The 17,126-nt window shown below is 35.2% G+C and overlaps 1 protein-coding gene across 1 annotated transcript; it reads left to right on the plus strand.

Annotated features, from left to right (window-relative positions):
* Positions 1–12,531: 12,531 nt before the first annotated feature.
* LOC124154195 (facilitated trehalose transporter Tret1-like) lies at positions 12,532–16,847 on the plus strand. Its single transcript, XM_046527763.1, has 2 exons — positions 12,532–12,809; positions 15,336–16,847. The coding sequence occupies exons 1-2, from the start codon at positions 12,659–12,661 to the stop codon at positions 16,610–16,612; spliced, it is 1,428 nt and encodes a 475-aa protein (XP_046383719.1). The 5' UTR covers positions 12,532–12,658; the 3' UTR covers positions 16,613–16,847.
* Positions 16,848–17,126: the final 279 nt, after the last annotated feature.

Raw genomic sequence — 17,126 nt, forward strand, 5'->3', positions numbered from 1 at the left:
GGGAAGTGATCGGTCGAAAGCTAATAGGTTACAGAAAATTGGGCTGTGAAGATATTCATCATCACACATTTGCATTTCAGGATATTCGAGCAAAGCAACTTCACAAAATCAACGAGAAGATTAGGTGCAGCTTGTAACACTCGTGATGCATTTGAGAAATAATGGGTCAACTAACATTTATTTAAGAGATGTCTTCACAAAAGAAAATCTAAACAGGCGTAGGGAATAAACACGTTAAAGTTCCCTACTATATCACTTTTTTCGGCAATATTTCCAACTGAATATCGAAATAGAAGTATACAGAGTCTAGTCTCATATTTATCTAGTAAAATATTTTAACATACATGCAAAATATTCGTATGAGAATTTGATGAGTGAAAAAGAAAATACAACTCTACCCACTGGAGACAGGAATAAAATCCAGAGTGTGAAACAATGATCTTTGAAAACGTACGAAACGGGCTAAGATCAGATGGGGAAAACCCGATGAATGAGAATTTATAAAATGTTATTACCCCACTATTTTCCGAGTCTTCGAATCATAAGGTAAATATTGTAAGCAAAAGAAAAGCAATATGTTGTAGGTACTGGGGAAAAACAAAGACTATGACAAATTAATGATTCGGATAGTGCTTAAAGCCACATTTTGGAATATTAATTTAACAGCTCGTGGTTGTATAATGAATATGGCTGTAAAGTGCTCTTCACCGTGAATCGGATTCACGTTTATACTCTAGATCATTTTCCTCAAAGTACCTAAGCTTAATTACCGAAGCTACTTTTACTTAAGTCTGCATTTAAACCCATACGCTATGCAAAATGATTGGAATAATAAATATCGGTTGGAATCCTGTAACCCAATTACGGCATTAAACAAGAAACAGAACACCCTTCAGTTATGACACCACCAGACTTCTTTGTTTCTATACATTCACAACTGTTCTTGAAAATGATATGCACCTCAATATTCCGTTCTTTTCCAAGCATAATTCCTCACAAAAATATGGTTTTCCCACCTAGTTGGTTTTGAAAAAAATCATGTTTTCATCGGCTGATATTTTAATGGCATGCTGGTATTTGAAAATGGTTTTAAACTGATATGAAGCCTGATTAATATTATGTGCTAAAGTTCTATTTAATACGGTATGATCACTAATGGGGGCTTAAACTGGCTATATAAAGGTATAAAGACCAGGGGCGGAATTCTGTACACCGTACCGACGATTGTCGGTGTCGGTAAGCCGGTCCTACCGATAAGTCTCGGTGCGAGCGATTCAGGTGACACGTTTTACCGACGATTGTCGTTATCCCACCGACAGTTGTCGGTAAACCCGTCGGTATATACCGACGATTTCAAAACGCTCGGTAGGACCTACCGACAAATTTTTAGCAACATGGCGGACTTTTGTTTACACTTTTCGGCCTAAGCTGACGATTTTAAATCATAATCTACGACGCTAGATCCGTGTAAGTGCTCAAATTGTATGTTATTTATAATAAAAATGATTGATTAAACACTTGAAACATAAAATTTACATAGTGGGAGCAGTATTTAACTTTGCCAATGTTACACGTATATTACATTATGCGTTCCAATAGCGTAAGGTATTTTACATTATAAATATTCCGTAATTTTAAGTATGTAACGTATTGCTTTGCTTTTAAATTACTCACAACAAGACACGATATGTATCTATTGTTGATTCGTAAAGTTTGGATCCGAAATTAATTTATATGTTCAATAAAAACGAATGCCTATTGATGCACTTTCAATGAAATATATACGTGGACATGTCGTTCACTTTTATATTAACTTCAATACCCTATGTGAGCGTCTGAGCATGGGGTTTATAATGAAAATAACTCTCCTACCTTTGTAAGTATTCTTGAGAACATCAGACAGCAACGACGAAATAGAAAAAGCATATTGCTACTATATTTTAGAAGAATATAAATGGCATCACTTAACTCCTCTCACTCTTTGACGTCGTTACCGGTGCACAAAACTTCCAGTAAAATTAATGCTGAATTTACTTCACCATACTAACCAAACACCGTACGGGACTTCAAGATAGATTTTCATTATTACTATAAGAGCACTGAGTAGGTACGTACCGTGTATTCCATCCGTAGAAAGGGGCAAATAAAAAGAATGATTGCACGAAACAAGGAAACATTTAATGAATTATTCATCATAAAACTACAAAAATTTAATTTCAACACGAGAAAACCTTCATACTTCCAACGGTATATCACAAATTAACACTGATCAAGCATATTTAGTCAAAGTCATATCAACGTAAAGTTTGAAATAACACACAAATGGTATCAAAATGCAAAAGTTAACACTTCCAAATAGATAGCGTAATGTATGTCACTCAAGTTCACAATCACAACACTTGACGCGATGATACCTTCCGTGACATCCGCGGAATCTCGGTGTTTTTCCCAAATAATGTATTTTAAATAGCCCAAAATGTGAATTCAAGCGACAAAAATGTTTTCTAATTAAATAATTACCCTTGTGGAAGTATCGGACTTACGGCGAACAATGAGGCAAACGATGTAAACAAGCCGTGGCTCAAGATGAAGGTACATTGTTACAATACTAATAAAAATAATTTCGTCACTGCTAATCCCAAGAATACAATTATAATAAGCGTAGGTGAACAATTATGTAGCAGACAAAGTCCTCTTCAAGACAATTATACTTGAAAATTCCAATACATTGAGCACCTAATGTTGCCGGTGTTCTTCTATCAACGACCGTTGAATCCTTGAATATAAAGTCTTTTTTACTTGGGCTAGAAAAAATCCGATGGTAAATACAGCAAAATCTCGGAATACAAGCCACATCGCACCAACGGGAGTAAGAAATTGTGTTCGCAGAGTGATTAAACATCGTAAATATTTCACAAAGCAGTGATCAACTCTTTTTAACTTTTTCGCGGGCTGACGAATAACAGATGGCGTTTTCGGAGCCGCATTTGTTTAATTCAAACAAAGGAGAAATATGATTGGTCGAGGCGCCTAGCCTCGCGTGCGGGTGCCACTTTCGTACCGACAAAAGCATTACGTCACGAATTTGTCGGTTGCACCGACAATCTGTCGGTAGCGGGGTTTTGTGAATCACATTTCTATCGGTGCGACCGACGATCGTCGGTAGCTACCGACACCGACGATCGTCGGTATCCGTGTACAGAATTCCGCCCCAGATTTGAAGGGGGGATACCTTGTCAAAGAAATAACTAAACACAAAAATGGAATGATTTATGGCGAGCTCATACTGATCCTCGAATATTGTGTTCTGATGCCTTATTAAATTTCAAAATAAATCGCAAAAATTCCAGATCAATTTTCTCTAAATTACCATTTACAACAATGTTTTTAATTATACTTTTTATAATACTATTTTCCTAATGCATTCTTTTCAAATCTATTTTTGTAATAAATAAATTTTTCTTATAGCTATACATACCTATGATTGAGCCACGAATTATCTATTTACATTGGTTATGTTACAATAGCATAATTTGAAAAGAAAAGCTGAAGAAGTCGATTCACGTCAAGCACAGACATGAATAGATTGTTGCTATGGAAACTAAATTTGTTTTGAAATTTCTAAATTAAAATTAATTTATAATAAGTCTATTTGATAAGCTTATAAGCATTCAATTCAAAAAATTCATCTTAGAAATGATTTTATTAGGGAAAAAATTTATAATATTGCATTATTTGAAAAATATGCATAAGAAATTTTTTTAAGGAGCCATCGCGAATAATTGCTCTAAATTAAATAATACTCGAAAAATCACATTATTCACTTGGCAATTTCGATCTAAATATATGAGAAAAACGCAAAGAAGAATTCACCTCTACTTTACTCCAACCCGTTGTTAAAACGTAACTTTTTGCTTAAGAGAATATAACGATAAGTCCATTTTAATAGCTTGAGATTCATAAGGGCTGTATGAATGGACGAGTCTCTTGGACGCCATATCTCACCAGTTGAACAAAGCATATTCCATGAAACAGCAATATCAGGAAGCATACCTTTTCCAGAAGAGGCTAATATCAGCGTTGATTGGTAGCTGACAGCTATTTCCTCTATTCTTACTATATTTTATCACTCATACAGATTCCACTTGCGAAAATCTTTGGTTAGCTCATCAAAGGTAAGTATCTATTTACGTGATAAGTAGGTTTCTTAAATCTCTCCAAGCGCAGTTGCTGTGATTGATTCTCATATAGCTAACTACTTCTCTTGAGTGATTACAAATCTATTTTCCCACTTACACACCAGCCATCATCTACTCACTTATTTTTGTTTTATCGATATAATTCATCCAGAGTGAGTGAGATAACGACACTAATCAAACCCCTTGAAATAAAATAACCAATAGCCTAAGGAATAGAGTAACATTACAAAAGACCAAGAAACAACCTCGGAAGATGCATGAAGAAATGTCGCTTAAGTACATATTATGCACATAGGTATTCATATTTGTATTTAATGAGATTATATTTATACCATCATTGAAAGATATTTATTGGTTTTCGCGTATATGATTCACGTAAACAAGATATCTTCAGAAATTTGGATTTAGGACAGTTTTCATAATTGAGAAATCTTATTTTAACATTTTTACGTTACACGTTTTCTTTATTTTACTTAGAAATTAGGAGGATGTTAACCATAAAAATAGATGTATTTTTTAAAATTGTTTTAGTGATTATAGTTAATTTATATAACAAATTCTAGTTCTACAAGATAATGGGATTCTTTAACGCACTCCCAAGTTCCAATCGCGGAATTGATATTTTACTCGACGATAAGGGGCGCGATGTAGTGAACGCTATTCATATTTGCTAAATAAGGCATTTCAATGTTTAAACTGAATTTATTTTTGCACGACGCATTTTGTTCAAGATATACTAGCCCAACACAATTTTACCTCAAAGAAAATATAAATTGTAACGCATTTGCTTACATAATCAAGGCTTTGCATTATATTTTCGACATTCATCAAATTCACACGATTTTATTTGTGTTTATACAAGTTCTTTTTTTGCTGAGTTTATATTGTTTGTGGCTATTTTTTGCTTGCTATATGTATAAAGGTGGAATTTCCAACAATGCAATGAGAAATTTTCCCTTAACTTTGAAACGATAAAGGAGCCTCATGACAACTAACGTGAATTTTTTTCTTCTCTCTTAGATCCAAATCGTTTGACCAGTCATAAAAATATTTCCTTAAAATGATTAACATATTGTCCAAATCGCCTCCAAACGACTGTCTTCTCAAAGCATTAGCAATAATAACTTTTGGATTATGACGGAACTGGTGTACTTGTTGACGTAATTCAAACTATTTCAAATTTCTACAGATAGCTATTATTCCAAGTTATTCATCCTTTTAGTGTAATATTGACGTAGAGATACCAAGTCAAATCCGACCTCAATAATTGGCAACTAAACTTCCACATGCCTAAGTTAATTGCAATTCTGCGAGCTAGACGAGTATGATTGGGGCCAACGGGTAGGTAATGCCGGTCCTCAAAGTATTTAATTAGGATTTGTTAAATGAAATTAACAATCGCCAGGTAAGGGAGCAAGGAGATGAACTCTCGAGTCGACCTTGTTGACAGACGAGCGGGCGAGGGGTGCGAGAACGGAAATAGAGAGAAGCCCCTCTTCGGCCGATCATTCTGCTCCGATGAGATCGTTGGAAAACACAAAAGGCGTCACGGACGACCTTCATCGCCTTCATTTCCCGAAGGGAAATACGTGACGAACCATTATTTGCTCACCTTCTTCCCCGCAATTAAAAATCTCCAATGCTGTGTGCCAGAGGTCGTTGTTATACGCACAAGGATTCATTTAGAGAGGTGGTAAGATTCTTTTTACAATTTGGAGGAAATATGGTGGGTAGGATCGGAAAAAATGATTTTCTCGCGAAAACTTGGCTAAATGAAAACAAGTTGTGCATCTGGACCTCAGGGTGAATCGCTCATCTGCCAATTAGGAGGAGTGAGGGAAAAAACCAAATAGATCAATATTTTATGGAAATTTCTCCCAGATATGGCCAAACTATGACCCTTCTATCCAAAAATTTCGAGCATAGAGGCGTATCTGACACCGTCAAGCAAAACATTGCCAATTTTGAGAGCGCACAATTATCCACCACTTACGCAGCTTGGCCGAGATTCGCAACAAATGATTTTCGCATATTCCATTTAAAAAAGGTGTCATACGAGTATTCCTAAGCCATTGTCAGTCGCGATTAAAAAGCATATTAGGAAAAAGTACACAGAATATATATTTTTAAGATAATAGCTTTAAAAGCTATGAGTCTTACGATGTAGCAAATTACATATATAATTTTTTGTTGAAATCAAATATATATTATGCCATCACTCAAAAAATATCCTATGCTTAAGCTAGAACTTCTACAAAGGCCCGTTCACTCGGTAGCTACATTAGCTCCGACAAGTTAATGTCTAAAATGTATGATCACGAGAATGAACGCCAAAATTGAGCGTATAACCACCCAACTTCTGCGAATGCATTAAAAGAAAATAGAACCTGTTCTAATTTGATTCATGCATTCATAGGCGGAAGTTAGGGGTTAGGGGGCACAGGGGCACGTGTGATGACGCTTAAAGACGCTTAAAAATAGACAAGATATTTTATACGGTTATCATTACGTTCATTTTATTTTGTGTATCAGATCCTTGTATACCCCCTTAAAAAATCCTGGATCGACCTCTGCATGCATTCGTACATGTTCCGTTCCGGTCCACCAAAATCGTTCATGTAATCAGACATTGACTCATACGTGTTAATGTATCATATAAACAGGTATTTATATACTGAATTAAAATACGTAATTATCGAGTGCAATATCCAGCAAAGAGATTACGGTAAGCCTTATTTGTTGCAATTAGACTTGTTGTGAAGCTTTGACGCACATTTTCTTTCTAACACCAACCACTCAACAAGATGCATTATTCTCGTCAAACCGGTGTATTTCACATTACTACCCTGGACACACAAAAGAAAGCACTTGATAATTTGTGCCACAGTGAACGTGATACATAAACATCAACTCAACTCCAATATCCAAATTTTGATTGACCTTTCGGATATTTACCGAAATACTGTTTCAATTAATATTTTATCAATGAGAAACGATTTTTTTTATTGTGATGCAGAGGACATAAGACTATCTCCCACTATAAACGAAGATAGTGGGAGGCGATGTCGATTCAAAATCAACTTTTAGAGTGTAAATATATTAAAGATAAGAGATAAATGGCTCATCTGCTCCAGCGTCGTGCATTTGAAATGTAAATTCCTAGGTATCTCTGGAATTCAAAATTTTTCAAGCATCCACATTTCTCCATTAATATTTATTGCGTTTCATCGATAGTTTTCCATGCTGATAGGAATTAAATACTTAGATAGTTTATTAGATAGTATAGTAGATTATTATTATTTATCAATTGAATATATTGTACAGGTAGGTGCGGAGATATGCATTCTGAAGTACACTTCCTACTAAACGTAAAAATTTACGTTTTTACCGTTCTTAGGAAACTTGTCTTGCTAATTTGTGAAATACGAGGTTTTAAAGAGTCACTAGAGAAAAAGCTACATTGCTAGAATAGCAAAAAAAGAAACCATTTCGTTGTTTGTGGGTCGTACAAAAACTGAATGTATACTCACTATAATTATTTTTTTTACCTCTCTATAGTGCATTAATTGGTATAGATAGGATTCTTACACTATTCACTGGTGCAAGTATATCAAAATGAACGCATAAAACCCTTTGTATTTATTATTTTTAGACCTAGATTATTTGATAAATCCCTGCCAACTACGAAATATCCAATAAATAAATAAACTAAGATTGATTACAAATAGTGATATCTCTCCGCATATAGCCCATCACATGAACCAAATTAACTTCAATTCTCTTACTTAAAATGCTCTTAGGCACCCCAATAGCTAAATTTTGCAAACGACACATTTTTGCCGTCCGAGATTTTACACTTCATTGCTTCAGTAAGGCGAGTACGGCGAGTAGCATGAAGAAATATTTTTTACAATGCAAAGTAATCATGGGTAAATGAATATGAACAACGCAATCTGGCATCGAAGTTATGGCCAATCCTAAACTAAGACAGTTTCCAAAATACAAATCCTTACCATGAAGGACGAGAAAATGAAAGTAATTAACTCAAATGTTTCTGAAGAGTATATTTAGCCAGATTAATGCACAGCTAAAATACAGACAAAAATATGTAAATATAAAGATGAAAGAAAGTTTATAAACAATGGAAAATGATACTAAATTCATTCCTGTTTAGTATCCAAATAGAGCAAGTGATAAGTATTAAGGATAATAGAGGTAGGGAGTATGGGAAGTGATGCCATAGAAGAGAAATGATGACAGGAACAATATCTTAATGGGCTTACGTTGCAAAGGAAATGTCTGGAGAAAAAAACGAGGGAAAATAAGAAGGGAATACATAGGAATAATGAGTGTTCTCAAAGATGGTATCTGAAATAATCCTTTTGCTACGGAATGTAGCTAAAGCTGTAGTATAAAGCCTATCTTTCACGTCTAAAGTGGGCTAATGTTTGGTTTTTGGGAAGTCTAAACTCTAATTAGGTCTATATCTTTTGGCGTCCGGTTGACACTTTGGACCTTTTCGTTGGAGGAAAATAAGATAAACTGACAACACTTCATGATTAATCAATGTCTTGATAAAGAGTTCTTCGCCATTTAAGATGGAACCTGAGACGCTGGACTGAATCATCTATTTGACCTATTCATTGACACCAGTAATTTCAAATTCCTTAGCGAAGGTAGCCGAACCATAAGTGCTCAAAATGGAAAATTCCCTTCGAAACACAATTTTAATGAATATTATATAAAAAAGAACAAATACTATTGAGAGCAATAATTACTGAGCAAGAATGAGCAAAGCAAGCAAAATCGAGGGAGATGTTCTATCGATGGGAAAGGCTAATGAAGAAAGTCTCAAAAAGTTCAAGATGGCTCCAGGAACTTAGCACGGGACTATTTGACTCTATCACTTTTTTAGCTAGATAACCATACTCTAAGTCATTTACTGGATTTAAATGTCTAGAAGACGTTTTTTCACGGTTAAATAAATATACCTTGTAATGTTCCACAGGTTTTATTTTTGTTCAGCCGGTTTCTACACAATAGTTTCATTGACAATGAGAAGTTGTAATATATGAAAAAGTAGATTTCGTGAACCTTACCACAATGAAATATTGAACTTTTACAGAATTGAACCGTACCGAGGTGGACTCCAAAGACTAAAAGGAATTTTAAGTCTGACTATGGTCTTTCATTTCAAGAGAATCTTGAAAATTAGTTGTGATGATAATTACTGGTAATAATTCGTATAATAGGAGATAGACGGCCTCTAATTAAGAGTCTCCCAGCTAATTGCATGATAGGAGAGCATTTGAAATTCATGAATGATTAGTGGAAGAAAAAACCAAACGAGGTTGTTGTTTATAACTTCTCATTTAGATTATTCGTAAAAATATTTAATATTTACGTAAGTAATGAAAAACTTTTCAGTCGTATAGTTATGAAAAATGTATCAATTCATCATTTTCTATATCAATGTGACGTATGTACATATTTCAATATTTTCCTTTTAACCACCGTGATTCTCTTCTCACTGATTAGAATGATGTGTATTATCAACGGATCGTAAATCTTTTTATAAGGAGAGAATAATAAAATAATAGTAACTACTGATATCAATAGTGGGATATAAAAAATTCTTACATGTAACGTTACTTGATTGATAACTTTGGATAAGGAGTCGTAATTTCAACTCTGTCATATGGAAAAGAGGAGACGGCACAGAACAGGTAATATTAACAAAAAAGTAAGAAATATCCCATAAGAACTCAAATATGGCCACCATGGAAAAGATGAACAGACAATTATTAACTGAGTGGAAGCTTTCAAAATTTAGCGCCAAAGCAGAATGATTGAAACCATACGGATCGATTAGGTGAGAAATGATTACGTCCTGAAATGAATGGAATTCAATAAGGCATGCTTGTCCGGTGAAAAAAAATCTGGATGATAAGTGGACATAAATAGTGACAGAGGGACGAGATGAAAGATGTGGAAATGAATACCTATTTTGCTATTAAAAGATTATTTTCCAGGGAATTGTAGAGGGTAGCTAGCACAAATATACCATCTTAATGTTATTGACCGTAAGAAATAATTTAATTATTTTTTGTATTTGCACTTCGATCCTGTACTTGGAGTGTCATTGTTTTTTTTTCGACCAATTCTCACGGGAAAGATTAAATTTTCCAAAATACTCTTACTTTATAACTCCATAGTGAAAATTTTTAAAGTAACCAATCACCAGAACTAATCAGTCACCAGAAAATACCCTCTGGTACCATATTTTATTCACTGGAACGCTTTTATGAGGCCGTGAGCGGGATCTAGAATGAAAGCCCGGCGCGCTAGTCTTGCGTACTGAGAGCAAGTGGCTTATAAAAGGGAAGGAGGAAAAATTTGCCCACCTCAAATATTAAAAGAGGTTTTCCGGAAAGTTCAATACCTTGACACTGGACTTTGTTTTGCTACTAATATTGGAGTATAGGGGAAATAAATCATGAGTTTGTAAAAAATATATGTCGCCTTCTGATTTGCAGTTGGCTTAAACCATGAAAAAACTTGAATTTATCTGAACTCAACTGAGAACCATATTTGATACAGGAATAGAATTTACACTCGATCGTTTGAATTACTTGTAATGGAAACTTAACTAAATCACTAACAATGCCGAACATTACGGACTTTTCATCCCAGAAAATAAAAGTGGTTTGTAAAACTTTTAGGACAATATGATCAGCGCCGCTTCAGCTTCTCTGCTTTGTTGTTGTTTCCCTCACTGCTATTGTTTTCCTTGGTTACGCGCTGCAAATATTTCGTTTGTTTGTAAATATATGTCATTCTCAAATGTAAGACGGAATATACCGAATTATAGCATGTTTATTTTCCTGTTATTTATTTATTACAGTTTCGATGATTTATTAGCGTGTAATAATTAAGATTCTTGCTTTAATTTAACACCATGTCGATACGCTACACTTTTTCACTGATTTTGTTATTACTTTTGTGTGTGACTTATTGCCTCGGGTGCATTTTGGAGTGTGTGTGTTTTCTCAGTTTAGCAGGTATGGATTTGCTGTACTTTTAATTTCATTTTCGTGGTGTTGGGTTGCAGACAATTTCTGTATTTTTCAGTGCTTATGCCAATAATTTTTCTTCAAATGTTGATGATAAGAAGAGAAGGAAAGAAGAGGAGGGATAAGAAAAGATATATGTAGGTATTTTCTATAAGAGTATATTAACACTCGAAATGAATTTACAATAATGACGATAAAGGAACAGTTTCTTCTGAATGAGATTAGACTAAAGTATAGCGGAAGTTCCATTCTTTGGACGTAACTATTTAATAAGTATAGTTTCTAGGAGTGCACGGCTTATACTAGGCAAAACTCATACCAACTGGAAATCGGAGGGCCAGTAACTGGTTAATACAATGTCGGCACATGTGTTTTTTTTAAAAGGACCCATAATCTCAAGTTTTATAATTTTTTAAAACCGAAAAAAGAGGCCAAAAAAATAAAGAGAAGTAAATACTAACAGTATTAAGACATTTACAAAAAATAAGATCATTGGTAATATTATTGTATTTCTAATCACATATAACTTGCTAATTTTAAACAAGCACTCTAAGTTTCAAACGTATATTGCTTGAGGATAGCCTGCGCTTGAGTGCGGCTGAAGATGGCCGAATTATGAAGGCTATAATTATTTAAAATAATTACATAAATATTTCTTTAATCTATGCGAATGCATTACTCGACACTTTTCGATGTTTAATGCTGTAATAGCTTAGTCAAAATTAACCATTGGAAGCTAAAAACCATTACGGGTCAGCATAACCCAGGCACATCATTATGGGCAGTACGAAATAGCAGCCCATATGGTGTTCAGTAACATGAAATAATGCGTCGCAATTATCACAGTGGTTTTGAACAATATTGGTATGTGGCGTAATTTTGGCGACCATTTCCAATACTGCTACCAGAACTAAATTTAAAGAAGTCAGGATAAACATTGAGGCAACTGGTCCCCAATTATTTAGTGTATTTTTCCTATTTATTTAATTACTGACTGAAGCCCGTTCCTTTAGGGGAGAAAATGATGACCATTTAAGTGTATCAATTTTTCTATTATATTTACGTACTTCCATTCTTTTTTAGTTTTACCATTATTTTATATATTTTTATTTCAAATTTTACGCAATTTACTCTGAATCCATCACAAAAATATATGCTGCATTAGAAATGGAATTTAGATATTGTATGAACATTTTTGTAAATGTTTTGATTGAAAAAATTATTAATTGCAATTCGTTCATCAATTTTTCCAGGTGGTTGGTTTGGATCTGTTGTCAAGGCTGCGACGCCAGCGAGTCATTGATTTCCATTAATCATGGAAAATTTGTTGATCTTGGAATGAACAAAGCGTCATATTTACAATCAACAGCTAAGATCTAACTTAGAATGGAGGAACAAGATGAAGAACTAGAAGAGGTTGAAAGTCCCAAGTTTCAATTTGTTCATGTTGAGGATGTTCAATCACCCGAGGATGAAAAAGATGGTGTTATTGCTCTTATTAAAAAGAGATCTAACGAAATTATGGCCAGCTTCTCCGGTAAGTTTTCGTAAAATTGTTTTTTATGTGCGTATTTATTTGAAATCAGGTTTTCTAAATCTGTAAAAGTTGAAATTAGGTGCACCAATTATTATTATCAATTAAGTTTTGCAGCAATGAACACAGAGCGATATCCGGTCAATTAGGTAACGGCCTTGAAACCAATTCACACATTCAGGAATGATTTCATATAGGTACTTGAAAAGACGAATTAGTGCTGACTATATAAATACTACTTGTCCTTTCCTAGAAAATAACTCATGATTAGTTCGCTTATTTTGTTAACTGGACGTGGGTCACAGGTAAAAATGAAATCATACCCTGCAAGTCTTGCACATATCCACGTAATCCTCATACCTCCATTCTCATGGTTAGATGTGAAATTGCTTCCATATTCAAATGCATAGAAAATACTGACGGTTTAATATTTTTTTCCTTCTCAATGGTGAACTTTATTTAAAATAATTATTAGTGTTTCCATTTTTTAAATTCCGGGAGTTAGTTCAACTTGTGCTTCCTTCGTAGATAAAAATAATTTCGAGGGTATTTGGGAAATGTTTTCAGAACTTTGATCAAGTGTATTAATTTTTCGATGATCGTTCCACTTTTTGCTTGATTACATTATGCATTTTCAATCTCGTGTACGTCATATTTTTAATCCTGCCGTAATGTGAATCGAATGGTATGCTTGGTTTCGGGTATTGATTTCCATACGATATGCAAATTTCTACGATTCGTAATCCTTTGGCAAAAATGACTCAAATGACATTAAGGTAAAATGCTAAATTCCCGAACGTTTTTCTACTTGTAAAAAACAGTCAAGTAATATGGCCTACACAAGTTGGCATTCTGGCATTATATTATATGATTGTCGCCACATCCTCGTAGGAGGCGCCAGAGATGAAAATAAGTCTCAAAATGGGATGTAGACACAACGAACGAAATCAATCATCAAACTCCAATACCAAAAATAACGATGAAAATTGCTTCAATTGCTAACTAAATTTAATTTAATTGTAAAGTGCATCCCGCGCAGAAATCGCTTGAATTATTATTATGCTTGGGAGATAATGGTTTGTGTTTAATTGAGTAGATATTTTACAATACTAAGAAAGAGATTGCGTCTTTTTAATGATCGAAGATAATTTGAATCTCCACTCGAGATAAGACCAGTTAAGACGCTCATACATTTTTAAACAGTTTATGGCGTTACACTACGGATTGATTAGAGTAGTAATCCTTATATTCTTTGTTTTGTCGTAAGTCCAACTAGATTATTCAATTAGACAATTGTCCAATTAGACATGTATTTATTAACTTGATTCCAATCTTTACACACTGTGGCTCAATATTACCATCTAATACAATTTAAAAACTGTTCAAGTTATTGATCATATCAAAATTTTGGTATTATGAATGCAAAGTAATAAATTTTATGGTGTCTATAAAGGTTAAAAAAAAACTCAACGTAAAAGCATTTTTGCGTACTATATAGTCATTTTAAATGTTTTATCCGTCCGTGATTTAAATTTCCTGATAATTCATGTAATATCCTAAGAAATAAAGTAATTTAAGTGTAGTGTTTGTTTTTCGCCATTTAAGCGAGAGCCAAGTTGTGACGTTAGATCCAGATTTGCTGTATGATACCGTTATATCGCTGCACTGATATTATCTGTTCGGGTAGAGCCAAAGTTCATCACTGTACAAATCAAAGTATAAAATTTTTATTCCGCGAAGATTCGAAAGGAATTTTCTTCCAATCACAGAAAAATAAGATAACGTGAGTGCATTACGACATTTTTGAGATTATCGCTTCGTCCCCTTATTGTAATTGAAAATACATAATCTCGAATTAAAATTGATGCACCGCACTCTATAGGATAGTGGACAGGAATAACTCCTCACATAAATCCCTTCATCGAAAAAAATTTGAAACCAATTTATTTGTTACAGTAGTCTCACAATAGTGTCCGGTCTAATTCAACGGTATGCCCCGAAATCAAAATCCCTACTTTCTTACAGGAAGGTATACCCCGCGTTCAATATAAGTTTGTTATCATCCCTATCAATTCGATGGGAGTTACCTTTTCGAAATAATAAGAAATTCATACCTAAAGTTCTTTTGGCTTTGATGTCAAAACGTATCTGTTGATGATTATGTCCTCTTTCAAGGCATATGCTCTTAAAATGGTTATTTAAATTTGTGGTTTAACTGCGGTAATTTTTTCCATTTAAGGTTGTTCATAATATTAAATCCGATTACGCTTTTAATTAAAGATGTCCTTTCACAAAAAATAAGGTGAAAGGAATATTTTGAATTATTACTTAACTAATCGTTGCTCCCTAGGCTGGAATCGCGAATTTCGCGATACCAACATACTCCACACTTGAGATTTTAGCGATTTCGTGATCAATTGCAAATTATTCATTTAACAAATAATTATTACAGTTTGTATTCATTCACAAATATTTTCCATTAATATCTCTGAGATTACGCTTCAGTTTGATTTATTTTCTTCTCATCAGCTGCATGCGGTGCCTTAGCAATTGGTACTATTTTGGGCTGGACGTCGCCAGTTCTGCCGAAATTAAACTACACGGACGAAGAGGAGTCTTGGATCGGATCGTCAATGACCATTGGTGCAGCTTTGTCCACATTCCACTCCGCATACTTGCTAGATAACCTGGGAAGTCGCGCGACGATCCTCATTCAAATTTTTCCCTTCACAATTGGGTGGCTCATTCTTGCCTTCGGACAAACGAACGTGTCCATGATGTACGTCGGGCGAATACTGCTGGGTACAGCTGTCGGTGGCTGCAGCATGTCTGTCCCAGTTTACATCGCCGAAATATCCTCCCCGGACGTGCGAGGAGCCCTGTGCACATTATTTCAATTTATGCTGAACATTGGGATCATGTACGTTTACCTTCTGGGCAAGTTTTTCTCCGTCTCCCTCCTGTGCTTCGCTTGCCTCCTATGGCCCGTAATCAACGCCTGTACCATGGCCCTCCTGCATGAATCCCCTTACTTCTTGGCGAAGAAGCAAAAAATGGACGCCGCCGAGAAGGCAGTTGTCTTTTTCCGCCCGAACAAGGACCCAGACAAGGAGTTCGAGGAAATGCAGGAAAGCCTTCATATCAAGCCGGAATCCTTCATCCGAGTGATGCAGTCGAAGCCCACACGAAAAGCTGCACTCGTCATATTGATGCTCATGTTCTTCCTGCAAGTGAGCGGGATCAACTCGGTCATGTTCTATTCAGAGCAAGTCTTCGAGATGGCAAACAGCAGTTTGACTGGTGAAGACGCGGCAATATTACTCGGTGCCTTGCAGATCGTCGTAACTGGCATAGCCGCGGTTGTCGTGGACAAGTCAGGTCGACGGGTTCTTTTGATAAGTTCTTACATCGGAATGTGTTTGTGTCACTTCTTGCTGGCCGTATACTTTCATACTTTCTATTTGAACAATGAGATGAGTTGGCTTCCCCTCTTGTGCATTTTAATCTTTGCAATATGTTTCTCGTTAGGTTCGGGTCCTATACCCTATACTATGCTAGGGGAGATACTTCCTACAGCGGCTAAGGGATCTGTTTCTTGTGCAGCTGTTTTCACAAGCTGGGCGATGGCCTTTGTAGTAACGAGAACTTTTCACCCTCTCAAGAATATTCATATCTCAGCTCCGTTTTGGTTGTATGGGATGCTTTGTGTACTTGGGACGATTTTGATTTTTGCGTTTGTTCCAGAAACCAAAGGTAAAACACTTTACCAAATCCAAAAGGAGTTTGAAGGTAAAGAAAGTGACTAATTGTCTGGAATGTTGCTCATGGGGCACATCAGTTTTTTTATGGTGTTCAATGCCTCTGTTTTACATTAGTCTTTTCACTGCATTTTGAGAATCAATTGCCTTTTATGCATTTTATTTTTGTAAATTTGATGCGTCTGTGATGAAAAAATGTGAATACGTTTGTGCCCGTAAAAATTGAGTGTGCATTAAAATTGCTTTGTCTATAAATAAATTATAGATTTATTTCTATTTCCAGCCGTGTGTTGTAAAAATATGTGCTTCATTGGTCTCCTTTCCCACCCGGCGAGACGCTTACCGATGCGCCGAACCGAACCACCTTAGAACGCTTACGTTCTGAGTGATCGTACGCAAAAAAGTAGTTCTTTTCAGAATTAAATCTAATGTAGTTATAGCCACATCAGATATCCTACAATGAAGCGTAATTGGACCCATTCCGGTTTGGTTTTTGGAGGAGGCGACCGATAGCTTAGGTCATTTACGCCATGAGAGAAGGGTATGGAAGGAAGGGTGGAGA

The sequence above is a fragment of the Ischnura elegans genome, chromosome 2 (genome assembly GCF_921293095.1).
Source record: "Ischnura elegans chromosome 2, ioIscEleg1.1, whole genome shotgun sequence".
NCBI lineage: Eukaryota > Metazoa > Arthropoda > Insecta > Odonata > Coenagrionidae > Ischnura > Ischnura elegans.

Excerpts from the sequence above, each read along its gene's own strand:
- LOC124154195 (XM_046527763.1), top strand. The coding sequence starts at position 12,659 with ATGGAGGAACAAGATGAAGAACTAGAAGAGGTTGAAAGTCCCAAGTTT. Across the intron at positions 12,810-15,335 it reads AATTATGGCCAGCTTCTCCG|CTGCATGCGGTGCCTTAGCA; the intron begins GTAAGTTTTCGT and ends TCTTCTCATCAG.